Raw genomic sequence first — 25,204 nt, 5'->3', positions numbered from 1 at the left:
ATAACAGCCAAAAGAGTACAAGTAAGCCTGCAAAGAGGCAAAAACTACACTACAAACAGGCAATGCAAGGAGAGACAAGGATCCCAACGTCGCATATGATGCTAAAATGTCACTCCCTACACTACCCTTCGAGATAACTAGTGTGGACAAGGAAGTCCCTCATTGCGAAGCACATAAATCAAGGAAGATGGAGGTCTGTGAACCTAAACCCCATTGTTCATCTCCCGACATTGTCGCGACGCCAAAAAGTGCGTAGCCTTGTTAGCTGATTTTGGAATCCAAGACTAGCAACAAACATGGAAAGAATCTCCCAAGCGAATACACTGCTGAAGAAGAGGGAAAGCTTCCCACCTGCCCTTGGAAGGCGAGTCCCGCAAAGCTAAAATGGTTTTAGAGGAGTCAGGTTCAAGAACCACAGAATGCCAACCCAATTGATGATCAAGTTCACATCCAATCTTAACAGCCAAAGCCTCTGCCATAGCCACACTTTGAGCCTTCACACTATATCTACCTGCACCCAAAAAACCCCCAGCATTGTTTCGTGCAACCACCCCAACAAAACCCGAGCCCAATGACGCTTCCCAACTAGCATCCACATTAAGCTTGATAAACCCTGGGCTTGGAGGAGTCCACGTGACAAGTACCACCGATAATGGAGTAGCATGCAGAAAAGTTCCGATAGAATTAGAAATTTCAAAGACTACCTTCGAGGGATAAATGGGTTGATGGTTGAAAAGGAAATTGCAGCGGGTTTTCCATATATTCCAACATGTAAAAGTAATATAAGACAGGAAGCGTCGCTTGTCAAACTTCGATCTTGGAGCCCCCTGCAAGCAATCCGAAAGCCAGTTTACCCAAGTGGTGACCGCCTCACGTTGGATGCGCAGACTCAAAGCACCCCCCAAACCATAGTAACTCAACCCACGAACACAGAAGGAGAAGATGCTCAATGGTCTCCTCCTGAGCATTGCAGATAGGGCATATAGGAGATGAAGAGGATCGCCTTTTGAATAAATTTTCCATGGTAGCAAGTGCCTCATTAAGTGACTTCCACATAAAACACTTAATATTTGGTAACGCCTCCATACTCCATAGCCATTTCCAAAGAAAATGTGGTGTGTTGACCGAAGTAGAGGGTAGGAGAGATCTGTGGGAGCGTTGCCCATCCATGGTCCAATGGTAACCTGAGCGAACCGAATAGATTCCAGTTTTCTCACAAGGCCATATTAGTCAATCCCAAATCAATGGATTGCCAATGGGAGTTTCTAAAATCGCATCAGTCTCTCGGCGACAGAAAAGGTTTCAAGAATGAAATATCCCAAGTCCCCGAGTTTTAACTGGCACACTACTCAATGGTTCCGGTTTACTCAATGGGAGAGATGGGAGCCAATGCTCAATCCAAACACGAACATCGTGACCATTCATTATTTGCCAGTGAGCTCCCCTCAGCAGAATGTCTCTTCCCACCAATAAACTAGACCAAAGCCAGGAAGCTCTCCTGCCTCTCTTAGCTTCAAGAAAGGAACAATTAGGAAAATATCTAGCTTTAAGAATTGTCGGCCACAAAGTATTCGGTTCAGTTATCAATCTCCAACATTGCTTTGCCAGAAGAGCATCCTTAAACTTTTCAAAGTTTCGGAAACCAAGCCAGTCGTCAGACTTCGATCTGCATAACCTCTCCTTGGATTTTTGCCCCCACCAAAATTGAGAAATTAGAGAATCTAATTCATGACAGAACGTAATAGCGAATTTGAAAAGATTCATCGGATACGTCGGGATTGCTTGCGCCACCGCCTTAATCAGAACCTCTCTTCCACGCTTGTGACAGCATTGATTGCTTCCACCCTTGAAGTTTCCCCAACAATCTACCTTCCACATAAGCCAATCCACATTTCTTTGATCGACCCCATATAGCAAGCACACCAAGATAGGAACCCGGATCATCAACTTTCCCCACTCCCAAAATGGCAGACAATTCCTGCGATAAAACCTCTGGCACATTACCCGCAAAGAAAGCACCGTATTTCAATTTATTAACCTGTTGTCTTGACGCTAAACAGTAATGATCAATCAACTGAATGAGGCGCCTACAATTTGCATGTGTAGCCGTAAGGAAGATCAAAGTATCATCAGCAAAGAACATGTGTGAAGACCGGACCACCAAGATTCATCTGAACCCCTTGAATCCACTGTCGATCATTGGCTTGTTGGAGCATAAGGTAAAAAACTTCACTGACGAATAAAAATAAGTATGGCGAGAGTGGATCTCCTTGCCTTAAACCTCGCGTAGGAACAAACTTAGAGCCTGGATGTCCATTGAGAAGAATAGCGAAATTGACTGAAGAGATACAACCCATTATCAAACGGGTCCATCGTGAATCAAATCCCATCTTCTCCATCACCGCCAACAAGAAGTCGCATTCCACCTGATCATAGGCCTTATGCATATCTAACTTGAGTGCTAATTCGAATTTATGGGGGGCTTTTCGAAGTTTTAGAAAATGATACAGTTCATGGGCAATACCAATATTGTCTTGTATTTGTCTACCAGCTACAAAAGCATTTTGAGTAGGAGAGATCAATTCTGGTAAAATCGTTTTAAGCCCGTTTGCCATTACCTTTGAAAGCACCTTGTATGAATAATTACAGAGACTGATGGGTCGGAATTGTGAAACCAATTCCGGTGCTTGTACTTTTGGAATTAATACCACATGTGTTTCATTGATCCGAAGTGGAGGTTGAGAGTTCACTTCACTGCTTTGATTAATGTCCTACTTGATCATCCCTCATCTATTTTCCAAGCTATATGTAATTTCATTGTATTGAAGTGGGGTATGCGTAAAAATACTCCAGTCCTTTTAAAGCAGTAAGGCTCTTCTCTTGGAGAAGTACTTACACGAACCCGGTTTACCACTATGTGACATCACGATTTAGTAAGGTCATACCATGTACAGATAAACTTACCCATAACATGGCACGATAGAATCGGAATGTTACAATGATAATAAACTCATTTCATAAAAGAAGTTCTGAAGAGTTTTTGGCCAACTTCCCGACTCTGTATTGTTGTCATTGCGATAATCCATTTTAGTTATGCAATTTATTGAGCTTTAGAAACCCTTAAATTAGTTAAAACGACTCTAGATAAGTGTCTTATCATAGAATATTATGTTTTCTTTATTAAAACTAGTATATGCCCCACACTTTGTGTGTGAAAATAATTTTTATTTTTATTTTCAAATGGGAAGGAGAAAGGGAGAAAAAAAGCAATGAGGATTTGAGAGAGAAGTTTTCGTTTTTTTTTTAATTTTTTTATTTTTTAAATATTTTTTTTTTCAAAATTAGAGGATGTTAGGATCACCTCTGGGTGAGGTTTTGAAAAAAAAAAAACTATAAAATTTAGTTTGTGTGAATTTATTTTAATGCCCATGATTTTGTTCTGTGGTAGCCTCTTTTGGTTGACAAAGAGAGTTTTATTAATGTAGTTAAGATTTTGGCTCGCTATGTTGTTTGACTATAAATTATTGATTATATCAAATTTTTATTTAATTTAATAGTAATTTAGAACACAAATTGATATCAGTCCTTGTCCTGCATGACGGCTCTAAATCATGGGAAGAGATCCTGTCTGGATCTATACATCCGGAGCTTAGGGATCAAATGATCATGACCTTTAAAATTTGATTCTACGGCCAAAAGTAGAGAAGTTAATGAAAACTTTCGCAAGTTACAATAGTTTTTTTCCGTGGAATCAAATTTTAAAGGCCACGATAATTTGATCTTTGGACTTAGGGTGTATAGATACGGAGAGGATCTCTTCCCTTAAATTATTGGCTACAGAAGCACTACAATTTAGTTTCCTGCATACTTGGCCTTGTACCCACTCCAAAGCTGATCAACATTCTTCCCCAGCAAATCAACAAAATAATCAGCACTATAACCACTCCTCAATTTCTTATTCATTTCAGCCACAAGCCCATTTCTCAAACTATTCAAATAGTCCAGAACCGAGCAGTGACATTGTACCCCTGGTCCCATCTATCCCCCTGCCCGGGCTTAACCCAGTGACTTGGCGTGTAGCCGGCCTTCAACCTCACGTAATCAGCAAAATCAACCCCCCCTTCCCCCCGCGGGGCTTGACTGTTCCCATTCCATTGCCACACGTGCGTCGACTCATAGTAAAGCACACCGCCTTCACATAGCCGGAGTAGCCAGCAACCAAATCCCACCCCCCCCCCCCCCCCCCCCCCCCGGGGGGGGGCTTGACTGTTCCCATTCCATTGCCACACGTGAACTCATAGTAAAGCACACCGATGATCTCCGCCTTCACATCACCGGAGTAACCAGCAATGTAGCTGGCGCTGACGTGGATCTCGTTGTTGATGGTGAACGTGAACCCGGTGATGTTTTCAACGATTAAGGTGACCTTGGAGACACTTTCCGTCAGCGGTTGTGTTTTGCTCGAACAAGCTCCATATGAAGTCGGTGGCGGAGATTAGGGTTTGCCTGCTGTAGTTTGCTCCGATTTCATTGTTGAAGCGGATTCCGCCGGGGTTTCCTCCCGCGGTGTTTGTGACGTAGTAGTCGACTGCATGGGTGCCAGGAAGGAGGCCTACTGCTAGTGTTATGAGCAAGGAGAGGAAACAAATATGGTGAAATGGAACCATGGCCTGTGACTAGTGAATTATGTTAAGCTAGTGCCTTTGGTTTTTTTAACTTCTGGGTTCTGTACAAATGTGCCATTCTTTGGATGGTTTATATATAGAGCTATATGTACCACTATATTCAACGTCAACTTTTTAAATTTATTTTGAAAGATATTAATATAACTTTTGAGTTTTCTTTTTTTCTTTCATTTAGCAATCCTTTGAAAGATTTAAAATGGTTTCGTTTTTGCAATTTTACTTAACCCTTGCACCTTTGGCATGTGACACACCCCGACCGGAGTCGAGGTATGCTGGCTGACATCCGAAGGTGATATAACCAAAAAGGAAAGTGATGCATAAAAATATGGATAGATTTAAACCGAAGCTAATATTTATTCAAACTAATACAGAGAGTGCGCAATAGTGGGAAGACCCCATAAAACATAAATAGTCAGAGCATAGATGACAGTACGACATAAGTAGAGAAGTTGAATCTAGTTAAGGTACTTATTACACAACCAGAAATAAGCTCCTACATTTATTTAGAGATATGTCAGAACCGCCAGAGATTCCTCGTATGCCATAGAGAATTTAGCTAAATGCTGGAAGGGCGAAAAACAGAAGGTGTGAGTGGGCAAAAGCAAAGATTTATAAAACACATTTATTTTCTGAACATACTAACCCTTTGCCATAAAACATGTATAATTTCCAGAAAATCATACTACGTATAAGTACGAAATCAAATGTAACTCAACAATAATTCCATAAATACGTCATTCATAATATCTCAATCAAAGCATAATAAAATTAGGTTATCATCAATCTATGCTAACACACAAGTTCTTGCAGAGGGATTCTGACATGAACAAGACTGGGTGTAATCATAATATACGCTCTAGTACTACAATCACGTGAAGAATGACGCTAGGCATATAACATACGAGTCCTAGTTGCCTATTGCAACCTAGGACAGGACTGGCACCTACAATGGATCCAAGGTGAGCGTGCAGTGCAATGTGAACATACACGTGAAGCCTATCCCTGGCCCGGGGTGAGTACTACACCGGTGCAAGCATGCATGATGAGCAAGTATAATGTATAAGAACATGCCATGACAATAAATAAATCCCAACAATATAATGGCATTTTTAAAATTAAACAAAATATGGCATGATAGGCATAAAATCAATCCAAAAGCACTTGTGGAAACTATAAAACTTTATATATAATATATAAAAACAAATGCCCACTCACTGATACATAGTCGTATCGTAGCCTCCTAGCCTTGCTTGTCCACGTACCTCCTCGGGGTAATTCTCTCCTATATGTGAAACAATTATACTAATTAATTAATTAGGACATACACTAAAAGGCTAGGAAAATCCCGCATAGTTTGCTCAAACGAAGGGTTTAAATATACAAAAACATTCTGGACGATGTCACGGACCCATACACGTCAACCACGTGCTGCTCGGAGGTTAGACATGCCCTCATATGCCGCTAGGTTGCGACCACACATGCGCCCACGCGCTAGCAGAATCATTAGGGAATATTCCATCAGATTTGATGGAATATTCCGTTATATCTAATGCCATCAATTAAATACCTTAACGGCCTCAGAATATTCCATTAACCTAATGGAATATTCCTCCTTCTTTTCAAATAGAGCTCTGCCGTCATCCGCCGTCGCCAGGGCCGCCGTCTGGTTTGCCGAATTCTGAAAAATTTGGCTGGATTTTTGTAAAAGCTTTAAAACTTCATAACTTTCTCATTTCTTAACCATTTTCGACATACTTTATATGGAAATAAAGCTTGGGAAGAGAAGAACAAGTTTATACCTTTTAAAAATCCAAAAAGTGGATGGAAATGGACTGAAAAAGCCTCAAAGGTCTCAGACCTATTTCGTCGTCTCAAAACTTAAGCTAGTGACTCCAGGGAGTTGTGTAGTGCATCTAAACCATCCAAAACCTTGTAACTTGAACGGAGAGTCGTTGAGGAACCTACACTCGAGTCGGAGCTTCGAGTTGCTCTGATTTGGAAGCTCAAAACTCAATCATTTTAGAATCGGTTCGTATAGATGGTGGTAGTTTGAGGTCTGATCCATGAGGGTTGATGATGGTGGTAGTTTGAGGTCTGATCTGTGACATTTGATGATGGTGTTTGTGTTACAGAAGGAAAAGAAAGGCTCAACATGAATGAGGGAAGAAGAAGATAGATAGGGGTTTTCTGATTAAACAAAAGAGAGAGGGAAGCTGTCTGATTGTGTGAGAGAAATAAGGAGAGTGATTGGTTGGTTGGTGAGGGAAAGCAAGTCACAAGATAGATTTAAAGAGAGAAGTGATAAGATTTGGTGCACTTTAAAATTACACAATATGGCTCACCTTATCAAAAACAACAATTTCCAACACTAAATCATTAGCCACATGTGTACAAGTCTACCCGCTGTTAATGCACTTTAACTAAACATAACTTTTTCGTTACAAATCCGATTCGGGCCTAACTCGCGCTCACGCATTCATAAAGGGTACTATTTAATTACGTAATAGAAAAAATAAATTAAAAGTTGAATAACTATGTCCACGTCAGGTTCCACTTTGCCAATAAGGGCATAATCATCATTTTACACACCCGTGAAGAAAATTACATGAAAAATTAGGGACGGGTCATCACAACCTACCCCTCATAAGAACATTTTGTCCCCGAAATTTCAACACTAGTGAAGATTATAGTTAAAGAACAAACGTGGGTAAAGGTCTCGCATAAGCTCCTCTGTCTCCCAGGTAACTTCCTCAACAAAGTGGTTTCTCTATAAGACTTTCACCATACAAACAATTTTGTTTCTAAGAACTTTGTCTTTCTAGTTAAGAATCGTCATTAGTACATCATCATAAGTCAAATCTAGGTTAATCGCTTATGGCTGAGGAGGAATCACATGTGACGGATCAGAGACGTATTTTCGTAGCATAAACACGTGGAACACATTATGTACTTTTGACAATTCTAGAGGTAGATCAAGTCGGTATGCAACTTCACCAACTCGCTCAATGATCTGATATGGCCCGATGTATTGAGGACTTAGCTTTCCCTTCTTCCCGAAATGTACAACGCCTTTCCATGGTGACAGCTTTAAGAATACCCAATCTCGAACCTTATAAACTCTATCTGTCGAATATATGTCTGCTATACTCTTTTGTCGATCATGTGTTGCCTTCAGGTTATCCATTATCACTTGAATATTTTGTACCGTCTCATCCATAATTTCAGGACCCACCAAAACTCTTTCGCTGACCTCGGACCAACAACGATGTACAACAAGGTTCCCCATACAGCGCCTCAAATGGTGACATACCTATGCTAAAGTGAAAGCTGTTGTTGTAGGCGAATTCTATCAAAGGCAAACGCTTGTGCCATTCATCTCCAAACTGTAGGACTGAAGATCTCAGCATGTTTTCCAACATCTGAATAGTTCTCTCTGATTGTCCATCGGTTTGAGGATGATAGGCGGTGCTGTAGAGTAATTTCGAACCCAGAGCTTTTTGAAAAGCTACCCAGAATTTCGTAGTTAATCTGGGGTGCCAATAAGAAATAATACTAATTGGAACACCATGATACTTGACAATTTCAAAAACAAAAAGTCTGGTTGATCGACTTAGCGGGTAGTTTTCACGAACAGGTTAGGTAGGAAATGCGTTGACTTGGTAAGCCGATCAACAACCACCCAAATGTCGTCATAGCCATTACGCATGCGAGGCAGCTTGTACATGAAATCCATTATGATATCTTCCCATTTCCACTGAGGTATAGGAAGTGGCTGTAGCAACTCGAATGGTTTCTTTCTTTCCGCTTTGACTTATTGACAGACCGGACAACGACTCATGTACTTCGCAATTTCTCTTTTTATTCCTGGCCAATAGTAGAAAGGTCGAATAAATGATACATTTTAGTACTCCCGGGATGCATCACATAAGTTGAGATTTGCGCCTCACTAAGTATTTCTTTCTTCAGTTCTTCCACATTCGGTACATACATTCGATCGCCTTGCATGAGCATACCATCAAGCCTTTGAATCCTTAGATCTCCTCTATTTCCATTCAACGCCGATTGCTTTAACTCCTGGGATTATGAGTCATTCATCTGAGCCTCGAGAACACAATCGTGGAACGCAGGACTACCAAACCTATGCTCCGATACCATACTAACACACCTCGACCAGAGTCGAGGTATGCTGGTCGACACCTGAATGTGAGGTAACCAAAAAGGAAAGTGATGCATAAAAATATGGATAAATTTAAACCAAAGCTAACATTTATTTAAACTAATACAGAGAGTGTGCAGTAGTGTGAAGAACCCATAAAACATAAATAGTCAGGGCATAGATGACAATATGACATAAATAGAGAAGTTGAATCTAGTTAAGGTACTTACCACACGCCGCTAGGTTGCAGCCACACACGTGCCCACGCACCTGCATGCTCTGACAAAATCCTCAAGGAATATCCCGTCAGATTTGATGGAATATTCCGTTATATCTAACGGCGTCAGTTAAATACCTTAACGACATCAAATATTCTGTTAGCCTAACGGTATATTTCTCCTTCTTCTCTGGTAGAGCTCTGCCACCTATGCCGCTGCATGGTTCTTTGGATTTTGATTAGACAAAAGAGAGAGGGAAATTGTCTGATTATGTGAGAGAAATGAGGAGAGTGATTGGTTGGTAAGGGAAGGCATGTCACAGGATAGATTTAAGGAGAGAAGTGATAAGATTTGGTACACTTTAAAATTACATAATCCAGCTCACCTTATCAAAAACAGTAATTTCCAACAATAAATTATTAGCACACATGTATACAATTCTACCCGTTGTTAACACACTTTAACTAAACGTAACTTTCCCGCTACAAATCCGATATGGGCCTAACTCGCGCTCACGCATTCGTAACAACGAGACCTATTTAATTATGATAATAGGAAAAATAAATTAAAAGTCAAATAACTACATGCACATCAAGTTCCACTTTGCCAATAAGGGCATAATTGTCATTTTCACACTCGAGAAGCAAATTACATGGAAAATTAGGGACGGGTAGTCACAACCTACCCTCCTTAAGAAAATTTCATGCCTGAAATTTCAACACTACTGAAGATCATAGTTAAAGACCAAATGTGGGTAAAGGTCTTGCATACACTTCTCTGTCTCCTAGGTAACTTTACCGAACGAACGGTTTTGTTTTTGAAAACTTATTCTTTCCAAGCAAGAATCATCACTCAAACCTCATCATAAGTCAAATATGGGTTAATCTCTAACGATTGAGGAGGAATCACATGTGACGGATTAGAGATGTATTTATGTAGCATAAACACGTGGAACACATTATGTACTCTTGACAATTCTGGAGGTAGATCAAGTCGGTATGCAACGTCACCAACTCGCTTAATGATCTGATATGGCCCGATGTAACAAGGACTTAGCTTTCCCTTTTTCCCAAAATGTACAACACCTTTCCATTGTGACAGCTCTAAGAATACCTAATCTTCAACCTTATAAACTATTTCTGTCGAATGTTTGTCTACTATACTCTTTTTTGGATCATGTGCTGCCTTTAGGTTATCCTTTATCACTTGAATATTCTGTGTTGTCTCATCCACAAATTCAGGACCCACCAAAACTCTTTCGCCAACATCGGGCCAACACAACGGTGTACGACAAGGTTTCCCATGCAGCACCTCAAATGGTGACATACCAATGCTGGAGTGAAAGTTGTTGTAAGCGAATTCTATCAAAGGTAAGCATTTGTGCCATTCATCTCCAAACTGCAGAACTAAAGATCTCAACATATCTTCCAAAGTCTGGATAGTTCTTCTGATTGTCCATCGGTTTGAGGATGATAGGCGGTGCTATAGAGTAATTTCGAACCAAGAGCTTCTTGAATAGCTACCCAAAATTTCGAAGTAAATCTCGGGTCCCGATAAAAAATAATACTAACAGCAACACCGTGATACTGGACAATTTCAGAAACAAAAAGTTCGCCCAATCCACTTTGCGGGTAGTTTTCACGAACAGGTAGGAAATGCGCTGAGTTGGTAAGCCAATCAACAACAACCCAGATACCGTCATTGCCATTATGCGTGTTACAGTGGGAAAAGAGAGGCTCGACGTGAAGGAGAGAAGAAGAAGAAAGAGGGGTTTTCTGATTGGACAAAAGAGAGAGGGAAGCTATCTGATTGGGTGAGAAAAATGAGGAGAGTGATTGATTGGTTGGTGAGGGAGAGCAGGTCATGGGACAGATGTAAAGAGAGAAGTGGTAAAGATTTGGTGCACTTTAAAATTACACAATTTGGCTCATCTTATCAAAAACAGTAATTTCTAACACTAAATAGCACACATGTGTACAATTATACCCGTTGTTAATGCACTTTAGCTAAATGTAACTTTTTCATTACAAATCTGATTCAAGCCTAACTTCATGCATTCGTAACAACGAGTAATATTTAATTACGTAGGAAAAATAAATTAAAAGCCGAATAACTGCATCCACATCAGGTTCCACTTTACCAATAAGGGCATAATCATCATTTTACACACTTGAGTAGAAAATTACATGGAAAATTAGGGACGGGTCGTCATAGCTTGGGTATGCACTTGGCTTCCATAAACAGAAAGGAATTTCAAAACTTTATCCTTGGCAGGTATATTTTAAATTTCAATAAGCCAATGCCAAATTATTAGTTATGGAGGATTAGAGATTGAAGGCAGGTTTGGTGGTTTGTTGAGTCATTGACTCTGCTCTCTTGATATTTGAGTGGATCTTCCATTTACTTAGTGTTTGGGTTAATATTTGAACTTTGGACTTAAAGGAATGGAAGCCCAAAAGAGCTAAAGTGAAGGAACTCGCCCGAGGCCTAGCACCAAGCCTAGCCATCCATCTCAAGACAATATGGCGACCCCTTATTAATGAAAAGGTTATGTGCTTACAAGAGAAGTGACAACCGATAGAAATCAACCTACTCTTAGCCCAAAAGCACTTTCTAATGGCAGAACATGTAAAAAAAGTGATGATTCACTAAAGTGCTTTCGGGCAAAGCTTGCAACAGTCAAGATAAATATCTATAAAAGGAGGAAGAAGCCTCAGAGACAAAGACATTCAACCAATTAAACAAACAAACATACAAACTCTACTCTCAAGCCATATTTGCATCTCAAAGTTGTAATCAGCTTAGATTTCAATCCTTTTCAAGATCATTCTTTACAAAAGCCATCTTTTGTTTAGTTTAAAGCTCTGCTATCACCCCTAGTGGCGTAGTATTGATTCTCTCATGCAAACTTATTTACCATCCATCCCTTTTAAACACAAAACCTTCTATAATCACTAAGGAAAGAGATTGCAAGACGTTTGACCTTGGCCGACGAGGTGAAATCTTGCTCGACTCTCTTTGTTTCGTCTTTCAATTAGTAGATCTGGTATTATGATGTATTCTCCAGTATATATTCAAGTTATTTCCAGTCAGTTGGTGATCAAAAGTTCCATTGGTCCTCACATCTGGTTCACTTAGTGGTTTTACTATCATAAAAGCCAAAATGAGGACCGAACTGATGACTTAGTTAGATCTGGATTCCTGCCATTTAAAGCATACAAGATAATGAACTAAAAGTCCTTGATCTTAAGGCACAGAAAAGAACTTAATGTAGACTTAACCCATATATGACAATCCTTTGATAACAAGAAGTCAGAAAACTTGGGGCGCAAGTAATCGACTTAAACACATTTGTTCTACATCTGCCATACTGAGATGGCAGTGGCACGCCTAAGCAATTAGTTTTGATTGCAAGCCTCAAGGCCTACACCTAAGGCCCCACAAAAGCACCTTTCAAAACTAACTCTGTTCTCTTCTTGTAGCCTCTCAACAAGTAGTAGCCCGACAAACAACCAAAGTGCTAACTCCTCGAGGAGTTGTGTGCTCGCGCCAAGGATCCTTACTAGTGAAATTCCTACCTGAACATAGTTTTGGCATGCACGGTAGGACTCACAAGTCTTGTATGGCAAGAAGACGAATAAAAGAACAAAACCTTATGGTGGAAAACATAACAGAAATCGCCCCAATGTCTACCAATGTCAAACATGACATATCTAGAGAATACTTCCCCCTCACAAGGATCAACTATTTTGAGAAGCTTGACTTCAACTGAGAAATTTGGAGGAATGGTGGCCAACGAAGATCTGCAGGCTACCATGATACAAGTATTAAGAAGAATGGAGAGAATCTCTTTAGAAACTAGAGGGGAAGTAAGCAGACTTTGTTCCATAACAAGAAATTTGCAAAGAAGGCTAGATCTGGAGTACTCTACCCTAGAAAATCGTACTAAAGAGATGATGAGAGAAACCAGTCCTGTGATGGAACCAGTTATTCCTTTGTTTCCTATACTTGAGGAGAAGGGGAATACAAGAAAAAACAAGGAAGAATCTGGAGCCAGTGGGTCAGTATTGGAGGAAATCCTAGAAGCGAAGTTGCCTGACCCATTATTATTTCTATTTAATAGTAGGAGGCAGTGTAAGCAAGAGAGGGTAAAGTATGGGATGCCCCAGTTGATCGGGGAATCCAGTGGAAAAAGCGGACCTACCAAGCTAGACAAACCTTTTCCTTATAGGCCTCCACCATTGGCCAGTAAGGGAGGGAATGTTAAGTGGAGAAAGCCCGAGCCAAGAAAAGAAACTTTCTCGGGTAGTGACCGTAGCCCGAAATGAGAACCTCCTCATACCCTTCCAGATAACACAGCTTATCAACAGCTTAGGAATGAGTTAGCCGAGTTAAGAAGGATGTTGGCCCAGAATGCTCAACCACAAGCTCACCCACTATTTAGGGTCACCTATTAGAAGCCCTACCCGGAGTTCGTTGATGAGCAGAATCCCTGTCCTCTTAACTTCAAGATGCCTGCATTCCCAACATTCAGCGGAGAAGATAACAATGTGTCTTCCAGGGACCACATTTTCAAGTTCTTCAACCATTATGTAGCATTTGAAGACAACCCCAAACTACAAGTTGAGACTGTTTAGGAACTCCTTGGTGGGCTTAACATCTCAATGGTACTCTCTATTACCCCTTAATTCTATTGCCAACTGGGGGCAAATGGAGATGGCTTTCCATGAGTAGTTTTACAAGGTCGAGCTCGAGATGTCTATCAATGACCTTGTAGAGGTGAAACAGTACGTGCATAAGTCTACAGAAGACTTCATAATGAGGTTTAGAAGAACGAGAATAAGATGCCAGTTCCCTATCAACCATGTCTAGCTTATAGTTATTGCTTAGAAGGCCTTAAGGCTGCCCTTAAGAAAGAAGTTTTATGATATGCAGTTTAACAAGTTGCAAGAACTAGTGATTGTTGGTACCAAGTATGAGAAACTATTGTTGGAGGAGCAGCAAGTAAAGCACTAATCTAAAGTGCCTGATTTCTACAAAAAAAAGCTGTCATTCACCAAGTGGAGTTTGAAAGAGAGCCAAAAAAGAATAATGGCCATGAAGGAGGAAAATGGATGTGTGCATGGCGGGGATGACTAACCCTTTCAAACCCTTGACCGTAAAAGGGTTAGTACAGCCAGTTAAGGACCAGAAAATGGTCACGAATGATGGTGGATTCGTCCCCATGAAGCCCCCCCAAGTACCAGAGTTATTCTTCTGGCTTAACCAGGGCAGCAAAAATCTATGAAGAATTGGTGCGAGCAAGAGTAATTGTGCCTGGCAACACCAAAACGCTACCTAAGCCCGAGGAATTAAGGGAAAAAAAATATTGCAAGTTGCACTACACCTTCAACCACTCCATTACCAACTGTGTCTAGTTTATAGACTGGATACAAGACCTCTTTATCAAAGGAAAGTTGTTGCAAGACAAACCACATGCCAACATGATTGACAATAACCCCTTTCCAGAAGTCCCAATAAATATGTTGAACTTGACATGGGTTGAGAATGGGAAAGGCAAAGTCAATTGGGAGGTAAAAGCGGAAAAGAGGCAAGTTGATAGGCCAACTGAAGGGGTTATCAAGTTGCCCGAGAAGCCCAAAACAACCATAATTAAAGGAGTAGTTTTGTGTAGTCGATGCCAATGTGAATGTGAGCTCGAGGTCCCGACAACAGGAGCCATAATTGATCAGAAGCTGATCAAAAGAAGAGACAAAGAAGAACAAGAAGCCCATAGAAACATCATGTGGGTAGCTGAGAGGGAAACCTCTAGGAATGTTTTCCAATGATTAGGAGGAGACTTTCAACCAAAGAGCTTCTCAGAAGTGTTCAAGAATTATGAAGCTTCTGAAGAGGTGGAGGACAGAGAGGCCAAGATGCCAAGATGGGTTGATGTGAGGCCACCCCAACCAAGCTATTCCGGTGGATATGTTAGAGTTAAAGGGAGGACCATGAATCTAGTCATAAAGAAGAATCCTGCTTCACTCGGGCATAAATGGTAGGTGTTCGGAAATGATGGAAGACCCTTTAAAGAAATGGGAGCCTCTATGATTAGGAGGGTCCAGAGGCAACATAAAGCCCACAGGAAATCATTGAAAATCTTCATTGCCTCAGAAACCTCTGAGAATGTAAATTTGAGAAAGTACCCAATGGGGGAAGAAATCAACTCCATTGGAGAACCAAGATGGAGGTGGAGAGGCTTAATAGTAAGATCGAAGGGGAAGGAGACCATGTGCCGCAGAACCCCCATCCTGGGAAATACAAAACTTGAGAAGAGCTCAAGAGGATATGGTGATGATGCCAACCCCAAGATGGAGCCTGAAACCAATATGCTTTGGAACCATATCACCTGAGAGGGAATTGTCTGCACCATTGTTGGTTGATACTTTCTGTGAGGTTCCAGAACAAATGCCAAACTTTGACATAACCCGGGAAGAGAGGGTACCTGAGCTGATGCTGTCAGCAAAAGCAGAAGCCTGGTTAAATGAATTGATAAACCACCTTGGGGGGCAAGAAGGAGAACTTATCTGGACCTAGTAACTTCCACGTAAACATGACATATGTTTTATCTGCTATGTTTTGTCCTGAGCACGATCAACCTGCCACAATGAAGGGTGACTACTTAGCAATAGAACCTATGATGACACAAGTTAGTATCAAATGGGTTGGAAAAGAAGGGTCGGGCAGAATAGATTTGCCCGAGCCCACAAAGAGAGAGCCGAGAGAGTGTACACGGACAATATGGTCTTCAGTCGCCCGAATTTGGCCATGGCCAACCATCTCAATCCCATTTATATAACTGCTCATCTGGAGGGAGTGCCCTTCAAGAGGGTCTTAATTGATGGTGGAGATGCAGTCACCGTGTTACCTTACAAGTAAATGAAGAGAGTGTGTAAAGTGAAGAGGATCTCAACCTCACAGATCTTACAGTTTCAAGTTTCTCTGGGGCCATCACCAAAACTCATGGGATATTACCTTTGGAGGTTGACTTGGGTTCCAAGTAAATCATGTTAGCTTTCTTTGTTGTGGATAATATTTCCAATTATGAAGCTTTACTGGGCAGATATTGGATTCATCAGAGTCTCTCTATGCCATCTACCTTACACCAACAAGTGGCTGTCTATCATGAAGAGGGGGAAGCAGGACCTGGATTTTGGGAGATAGTGGAGGACGAATCACGACCATTCTTCCTTACAGCCAACGTGGTAAAAACCAACTTCTACAATCCCAGTGTTGGGGTTCTTCAATGTTTAGGAGCTGATAAGAATGACCGCTCGACTAAGGTGACGGCCCAGAAGCTTCTAGAACAACGATTATCTCTTACAAGGGAAGAATGAGATCGGCCCCATATCATCCCAACTCCTCAACACCAGTAATGTTGACAAGCTCATATTTATATATATTTTATATCAAAGTCACTTGTCTTTTCTTAGTTAGTTTCTTATATTTTTGAGCTATTTACTTTGTTTTTTTGTTTTGTAGAATTGTCAAGCAAAGAAAAGAAAAATAGCATAAGTGGGATTTTAAGTAACAAATTCGTCAAAACTACCTGTGCACGTCAGCTGACTTTGGAAGCAAGTTGCGAACAACTCAGAATGAATTAGAGAATGAGCCTGATATGCTTGGAAAGCTATGGATGTCTATTTTCTGAAGCATTCCACGGATTGTAAATATCATTTTTCAAGAAAAAGTTATGGCCATTTTAACACTGAAAGGTTTCCAAGAGGTTGAGCAGTTTGTAACTGACAAGAAAGCATTGAAAGCAATAAATCCAATTAATCTAGCAGCCAAAACTGATGCAATCAAGAACAAACCAGCTGTCACCTATTCAAATATCAGAGGAAATGGAATTAAAGATGAGGATTAAGAGGGAGTAATTGGCATAAAGGCTACCCAAGGAGTTACAATTGTTTTACCATTTCCTCTCAATTACTGTCATCACTATATGGCTATCAGTGGGTGAGTTAAGGAGAAGAAAATGATGCAGCAAGAATTGGTTTAAAAGTAGCATTAGGGAATGAAGGAAAAGAGGAAGCCTTAGTCAATTTCTTTCGGTTCTATTTTCTCAAACTCATGTCTATCTTTTGTTTTAACTTAAGGGTTGTGTAACTAAACTTTTAGTAGTTAGGGGCTGTTTGAAGCCCCGAATATGATTGCAAGTTTGTTATGACATTTCGTTTGAATTACTTTTATGAACGGATGAAAATTGATTCACTACTTGTCTCATTGATGAATTCTATGTGTTTTCTACGGATGCATACTTTGTAAGCATATCTAGGATTCTAATGCTATGAATATGTATGTGCCTGCCCTTGTCGGATGAGGACCTACATATGTTCTAGAGTAGTACTTGTTAATTGCGATTAACATGTGAACCAATTTCTAGGATAAATAAGACAACGCCAGTACTTACGATGCCTTGTGATGACTCAAAACTCCTTTCATTCTTAATGGTTTCTACTTGTTAAATCTATGAACACGCCATTCTAGATTGCATGTTAAGGACTAAGTTAAGTTGAAAACGCCATTCTCTTAACATAAGAAAGAGTAATAGGTTGAGTTCTAACATTGAGCCAACTTGAGCATCTTCATCCGAAAATGAAAGGAATTTGAATGAAACATAACATGCTTGCATGATTATTTGGTGGTGGATAGTAATTCCCCTAACTCGTTTTTCTTAATTTGTGAACTACTTAAAATCTGTTTTTGTCCTGTTTTTGTTCGATTTAATTTAAATAGAAAATCAACTCCAAAAATCCCAAAAATTTGTGTGAGTGTAGCTTTGTGTGTCTAGATAAGTGTAAGTCAGTCTAATAATTATTTTTCGGTGGCTGATCAGTAGGGACAACAGCCCAGTTTTTGTGACATTTTAAGTAGTTAGATAAAACAATATTTTGCGGGAAAGACCCTTATTTTCATATGCTACAATTGAGAAATCTTATTGTTAATAAGGAAAATTAATAGGATATTTTTGTGCTACTTTGTGATGTGCTTTTAATCCTATCAAATGTCAGAGCAAAAAAGAAAGGACCATGTGGTTGCAGTTAGGTCCTTAATAAAAAGACTGTTGGTATATGGGAAAAAGTGAAAACAAGAAGGGGAGAACTCAGTCGAGGAAGAAAAGGATTGGAATAGAGAGAATTCTAGTAGCCAGATGAGTAAAGAAGAATTTTTTGGGAAGAAGTTAGAAGCTGCCATCCAAATGGCTAATGTATATATGATTTGGATGGGCCAGAGGATTTGCCTAAGAATCCAAAGTTAGTTGAATTCTTATGCGTAGAACTTGACAGGCCACCACCATAAGTACAAGACCCTTTGGAGATCAGTGGCTTGTTAGAGACAAGATCTGGCAAATTTGGAGATCAAACCAAGATGATAAGGGTGGAGATAGACTTCTGCTATTAAACGTTAGAAAATAAAGTTAAAATAGAAGAAGAATTCATTTCATGAAGAGATTACAAAGATCTTAGTCTAACAACTTTACATCTTCGGCCAGAGCAATTATTCTAGAGAAATAAGTTTGCATGATAGTGAAAATTCGGCTTGGTTATTCTAAATACATGTTGCTATTCACAAGTTAGTCCTTGGAATCCTCAACCTCTTAAGAAATCTTCTCCATTTCTTCGACTTTTTGGGAGAGATGGTTGGAAAAGGTCACTTTCTCGGCTCTAAGTGAAGGTAACTACTCTTCCAAACACTGGATTTCAGAATCGACCACTGTAATCCTTTCTTCCAGCACTGACCCTTCTTCCACCAACTGTCGAAGAGTAGCTGTATTCTTCACATGTTTTTCCTGAAATCACTTCACTTTATTTGATGCCCACTTCGCCTTATGATGTTGATCCCTTAATGCCCGCAAATTCTCGAAGAAACTCAGGTAAGACTCATACTGAGCCTTGGACATCAACTGAGCTTTGCAGAGCTCAATAAGGGCATTATTTACGTCATAGAGAATCTTAAGGCTAAAAGAAGCTGTGAAGTCCTTTTTCGTCCAATCCTTGAAGATTTGGCGAGCATTTTGAAAAAGATGAGACTCAGAGGATGTTGGAGGTGACTGCAATTTAGTTTTGATTTGCCCAAACTTCTTTACCAAGTTTGGCAAATGATGATGCTGATGAACCTGAGGGCACATTTCTAATACCCACAGCCGTGACAGCGAGGGCAACCTCAGTTAAAGCAGGAGCAGGAATGAGGGTAGCTGCTGCAGTAGTTTTGGCTTGCTTTTTCTCAGGCCTAGGGATGGAGACCCCTGTACCCCGAGAAACCTAAGGAGGAAGTGGAAGATCTATCTTGGGCACCATGCGAGGTGGAGACTGGCTCGAACCCTCTATAGAACCCTGGTACAACCAAGACAGATGTGTTAAGATGAGGAATTACAAAACAAAGGAGGACAAAGTAAGGAAAGTCAATATACCTGAATTGAGCCTGGAGCCTTGGAAGGAGGTGGAGGGGGAGTTGTTTCCTTTGATGGTTGGGGGAGATTATTGTTACTTGCTAGGAAATGAGAGATGGTGTCCAAACCTTCAACAAAGACCTATAAACAATAGAAGAAGGAACAAAAGTCAGTGACTAATTCATGAAGGAAAGAAGCAAAAAGTCTAAATAATGATATACCTGGGAGGGGACCTTAGGTTGCGAAACCGGCGTTGTGGAAGCTTTAAGTACATCAGTTGGAGCCGCCTGAGAAGCTTGCGGACTAGTTACTTCTAAAACCATGGGAATCTCAGGAGCTATTAGCTCCCCAAAGGTAGAAGCTGGTGTTCAGTAGAACTTCTGTACTGGGGAAGGCTGGAAAGAATAGAAGATAATAAGTACAAGGAAAAAAAGATTCTTGGCATAAGAGTGTTAAAAGTAGGCACTTACTAAATTACTGTCATCCTCCACAAAGTGCATCATTTTCCTAGTTGAAGGATCAAATTAAGAAATGGGAGTCACCACCAAAGGAATGGATGTTGCCCAAGAAGAAGGAGCTTGCCTTGATCGGGCTGGGGGAGAAGAAGCATCGGGCGGTGAGATCTTTTCTGCCCGAATCTCCTATAACAAACAATCAGACAAAGAATTATTAATAAAGAAAAGGAGAAAAATTCGAGGAAATGGCAAATTATACCTCCAGCTCTTTAAGCGATAAATCTCGAAGTTCATTAACCAGCTGATACATTTTAGCCCCTAAAGGGTCTCCCCCTTGACACAATAATAGGCTTCTTGGATGTTGGGGGTCCTAAATGCAAGAAAATAAGTTTGTTAGCTCTCAAACATAAAATATAAATGGAGGATTAAGGCAAGATGCACTTACTGAAGGCTGTCCGTTTCTGCCTGCCCGTTATGGAAACAGCAACATTTGAAGTATTTAAAGCAAAGGCAGCTTTTGAAGACTTGGAGGTTTGAGCTCTTGTACTCTTCTCAGTTAGAGTTGCCCGTTTGCGCTCGGGTTATTTTTCAGGCTCAGAATCTATTCATCTCACAATTTTTTTGTCTTTCATTCACCGATAAGGTGTGACTCCAGTTATTGGTGGTTTCCAATCGGCTGCTGATCAAACTCGTTCTATGTTGAAAGTCTGGATTGTCCCCTTCATACTTTGAAGGAAAAACATAATCACATATGAAAAGCAACGTTATTGTTCCTTCCTCAAAGTTTGAAGCTTTGATAGATGACAATACTGAGTTAGAAAGAGGGAATAGCTAAAACAGATTAAAGAAAATTACACTCAATGATAGGCTCCCTTTGCTAGGATATCAGTATTTTGTGCTACCTGTTTGCCTTGATAAGAGACATCTGTATTTAGGTTTTTTATTTCAAGAACTCGTCTTAATACACTCAACATAGCTTCATATGGGGGATTGGTAATGTGAGCCTACTTGAAAGTTAGCAGAAAAAGGAATGTTCATGTTCAGCAATTCATAATTTGCTTATCTGGAATCTGAGAATACATGGATTTATTCTATATTGTAGGAATTTTGGGATTGGGGTTGGCAGGAATTGGCTCCATTTGATCTATCAGAAATGATCCGCTACATATATTCAACAAGAAGCTCCAAAGTCTTTGTTGTTGGACATTCACAGGTCTTACATCTCTTCATCTACTTCAAACTTCATTGCCTTGCTGCTATCTTTGGTGTTAACTCAGTTTATTCATATTGTCAGGGAACAATTATGTCTTTTGCTGCTCTCACCCAGCCGGATATCGCAGAACTAGTTGAAGCTGCCGCTCTTTTCTGTCTAATATCATACTTGGAGCATATCACTTCTAAATTTGCACTTAGAATGGTCAACATGCATGTTGACCAGGCACTCATTATCTGCTTCAAAGTATAGTGCATGAATGGCTATTGTAATAAAATTGATACATGTGTTCATTTTTTTTCAGATGATTCTTGCTATGGGCATCCATCAACATAACTTTAGAAGGTTTTGTTGCACACTGTCCACCTTTGTTCCGCTAATATTCTTTTTGCTCAAATGTTATGAGGTTATTAGTATTAATCTTGCTATGGCCATGTTGACTGCAACGACTTGCTAACTTCCATAACAGGTTCGACTTCATATATATACTACTTCTTCGGTTCTTCCCTCCCTCCATCTGTGTGCGTACGGGTGCATGCATGTGCTCATGCATCTATTATATGCATTGTGCAGTGTCCATCTGTGGACTTGTATCTTGATTATGAACCACGCCCAACATCCGCAAAGAAATTGCACCATCTCTTCCACAGTAGGCTCTATACCGCTTGTGCTTGCATAAATATACTTTTGCCCCACACCCCCTCTCTCATTCTATATTATTTTCGTACACTGATTATTGCATTTTGTGTTGGGCGGTGATCCGTAAGGGAACCTTTTCACAATACGACTATGGCCTGTTAAAAAGTTAGGAGGGTTGTATGGTCAGTTGAAACCCCCTGCATTTGATCTTAGCCTCATACCCGAATCATTGCCACTGTTGATGGCTTGTGGGGGAAATGATGATTTAGCGGATTTGACAGATTTCCATCACTCTCAAGGAATTGCAGTCCACTCCGGAGTTGCTTTATCTCGAGAACTATGGTCATATCGACTTCATTGTGTGCGTTAAAGCCAAAGAAGACCTCCATGACCCCCTGATTAGGTTTTTTAGGTCATGGGGGAAAATCTAGTAATTCTTAATGCGACTGCTTTCTGCAACATATAATCAATGTGTTTACGCATGTACTGCAGTAGAAGTGTTGATGTGTATATATTGTATGTAGCATTATCAATGTAGAAAAATGTGGCCTGTATCTTATTAGGTTTATCTTTATTCTTTGTCTATTAAGCAGACAAGGGAGAGGAGGAGATAATTTCTACTTCAAGATGGACTTCTGCAAGTGCAATGGCAACGTCGGACCGGTGGGTTCAACCGGAAACGGAGGACAGTCGCATGGATGACATATGTTCTTGGTCCACTGTTGGTACTTGTATCCTTGTACTCAACTTAAAGATTGCAAACTTGGTACTTTCGAAAAAGAAAACTTGGCCTTTTTTTTTTTGTCAAAAGGTAAACTTGGCTTTACTATCTTAGTTTTCTCGTTTAATTACCAGATTAAAGTTATCACTTAGTATTACGGTTTAGTGGTATTCCTTTTCATTTGTAAGTGAGAGGTCATAGGTTCGATTTTCACCAAAGGCGAATTTGAATCACATTATTGCTAGCCATTGTGAGGTAAGCACATCCTTCCTTTTAGTGTAGATAATATCATTTCATTAAAAAAAAAAAAGAGAATTGTTATTAGCACTCCAAAAATCTCATTCTACACTCCAAACTTTCTATATTAGGAAAGAAAAATACACTTGTGAGGAGTGTAACACTTCCCAAAAAAAAAAAACAAATTAAAGGTAGTTGACTAATGGATCAACGGCGTAGTCAGGAATTATTTGGTGGGTTAGCTAAGCTAAAATTATTATTACGAAATCAATTTTTTGATCTTTTGTTGCCTACATGAAGTTATATGATAGTTAATTTGAAGGTAATAATTTTGTTTAATTTTTTTAGTACATCGATATTTTTACACTAAAGAGAGGGGGAGTTTGGCTAAGCCACACAATGAGCAACCTAATTTGGTATCAAATTCACCATCTATGAGATTCGAACCTAAGACCTCTCACTTCTGAGTGAAGAGGAACACTCTCACACCGTAGTGCTGAGTGGCTTGAAGGTAATAATTTGAAGCAACAAATTTATACTATGTTTTCTAGGCTTCAGTCTTCCAAACTTTCAAGAATGAAATAGGGAACCATTTGTTGTATGGTCTCTTAGTATATTACTATTAAATTATAATATTGGTTAAAGTGATGCTCTTATTTAACATTTATTAGCTCTGATTTTTTTATAAAAGCAACTTTAAGATACAATTTTTATTTGTTAAGTGGAATATGACAATTTAAAATTACAAAATAGCCTAAAAAATTAATATTATTAAGCTTAAGAGTCAAAACTCTACGTATGCTATAACCTAAGGGAGCCTTGTACTTGGCTCTGCCACTGTAACGGGTGGGCGAATTCTATAAAAGAATTAACTTGGGTCCTCAGTTCACTACATGACTGATTCACAAAATTTTATATTTATATTTAAAACTGTTCATATTATAAATCACACTTAATAAAATTATGTGAATAGAAAATTTCTCCTCAATTTTGAGCAGCCAAGTCTCTCTCTTCTAATAATTGATGGATGTTAGGCTTGCAGTACATCAGCGGTTAGAATTTGTCCCAATAGGATCATCTCTAGATCCATTTGGTGAGGATTCTGGGGATCCGTGAATCGTGTTCGTTCATCGTACATCGTGTGATCAGTTTTTGTCAAGTACTGTTTATGTTTATTTTTAAATAAAAATATTTAAAATAATTTTTGATCGCACAATGTACAATGAACGAATATGATTTATGGATCCTCAAGATCCTCACGAAGAGGATCCGGCGATAATTCGGACTTGAATTTGTCAACACTATTGTGCTAGCACAAATTATTTCCTGCATTATTGACTTTTCGAACTCATCACCTTTCATTGCCTAAAATTTTATTTATATTCAGGTTGTACTTATGGTTCAGATTCATGAATGCGATTGATTCTCTATAACACTTTCTATGTGCACACAGTAGCTAGCTACAAAATGCCACGTGGATGAATTACTACTCTTTGCAGAATTTGACATTGTAACAGAAACAAAATACACGACTTTTCAAAACACTACTTCCTGTCTTGTGTTTGAGAAACGCTAAGAAGATTCTTTCGAAGTAGGACTTTCTGTTGACTTTCCGCCACCTTATCTTTTTGGCACAATGTTTTATAATGTTGGCACGGGAATTGTGCCAACATGTTGATGGAGCATTCATAGAGAGTCTCACTTTTGAGAGAGTCTCCTTTGCATTTCTCTCTTGGAGAGTTATCCCCAACTGACAAGAATGCTAGGGTTCGTCGTGTTTGGATGATTATCTCATTTGTCGTACGACAGATGCTAGAGTTACTCAGATTTGGATGATTATCACCTCATTATGCCTGAGATTTGTCGTACGGCGAATGCTAGGGTTATTCAACATGTATAGTTGTAATTGTATACTATTTATCTAGATCTTGTTAAGAATGAATTTTATGCAAGGCGCAGCGGATAGAACCAAAGTTTATAGGGTTATCAGGCTTCTCCTTGCATTAGGAGATAGTGGAACTGATGCAGGGTGCAGTGGATAGAAAAAAAAAATGAAAAAAGAAAACTAGTAGATAGGGTCCATTATCTCCTAGTGCGAGGAGAGACCTGAAAACCCCAAAGTCCCGTTTCTAGTACTAGCCTACAACGTAGACAACTAGAAGAACAAAGCAGCAACTCTTACATAAGAGAAAGGCACATAAAAACGAGTTTACAACTCAAATATCAATATGATAATTCAAACAGCTTCGCCCCATTTTCTTGACAAATACAAGTATTTATAGGCTTACAACTTTAAGTGAAAAATATGAAAAGACATTAAAAATAAAGGCTTACAATATAACTCCTAAAAAACTAATTGATTTCATAAAATGTCATTAACCTAGGAATTCCATAAGCCACAAATTTAAAGCTAGATACATGCATTATAACTCTAAAAATGCATGTATT

The 25,204-nt window shown here is 39.6% G+C and overlaps 1 protein-coding gene and 2 pseudogenes across 1 annotated transcript; 1 reads left to right on the top strand and 2 right to left on the bottom strand.

The window, feature by feature from the left end:
- Positions 1-284: 284 nt before the first annotated feature.
- On the bottom strand, positions 285-968 carry LOC137728168 (uncharacterized). The gene has a single exon (XM_088678046.1). It carries the CDS (start codon positions 966-968, stop codon positions 285-287), a length of 684 nt encoding a protein of 227 aa, XP_088534172.1.
- A 2,884-nt stretch (positions 969-3,852) lies between these two features.
- On the bottom strand, positions 3,853-4,667 carry LOC137727376 (uncharacterized; annotated as a pseudogene).
- A 14,730-nt stretch (positions 4,668-19,397) lies between these two features.
- LOC137728166 (triacylglycerol lipase 1-like) lies at positions 19,398-22,459 on the top strand (annotated as a pseudogene).
- The last annotated feature ends 2,745 nt before the right edge of the window (positions 22,460-25,204 follow it).

The sequence above is a fragment of the Pyrus communis genome, chromosome 10, assembly GCF_041283825.1.
Source record: "Pyrus communis isolate YQ-2024b chromosome 10, ASM4128382v1, whole genome shotgun sequence".
NCBI lineage: Eukaryota > Viridiplantae > Streptophyta > Magnoliopsida > Rosales > Rosaceae > Pyrus > Pyrus communis.
Note: the sequence above shows the minus strand (reverse complement) of the source record. Positions and strands in the feature narration are given on the sequence as shown.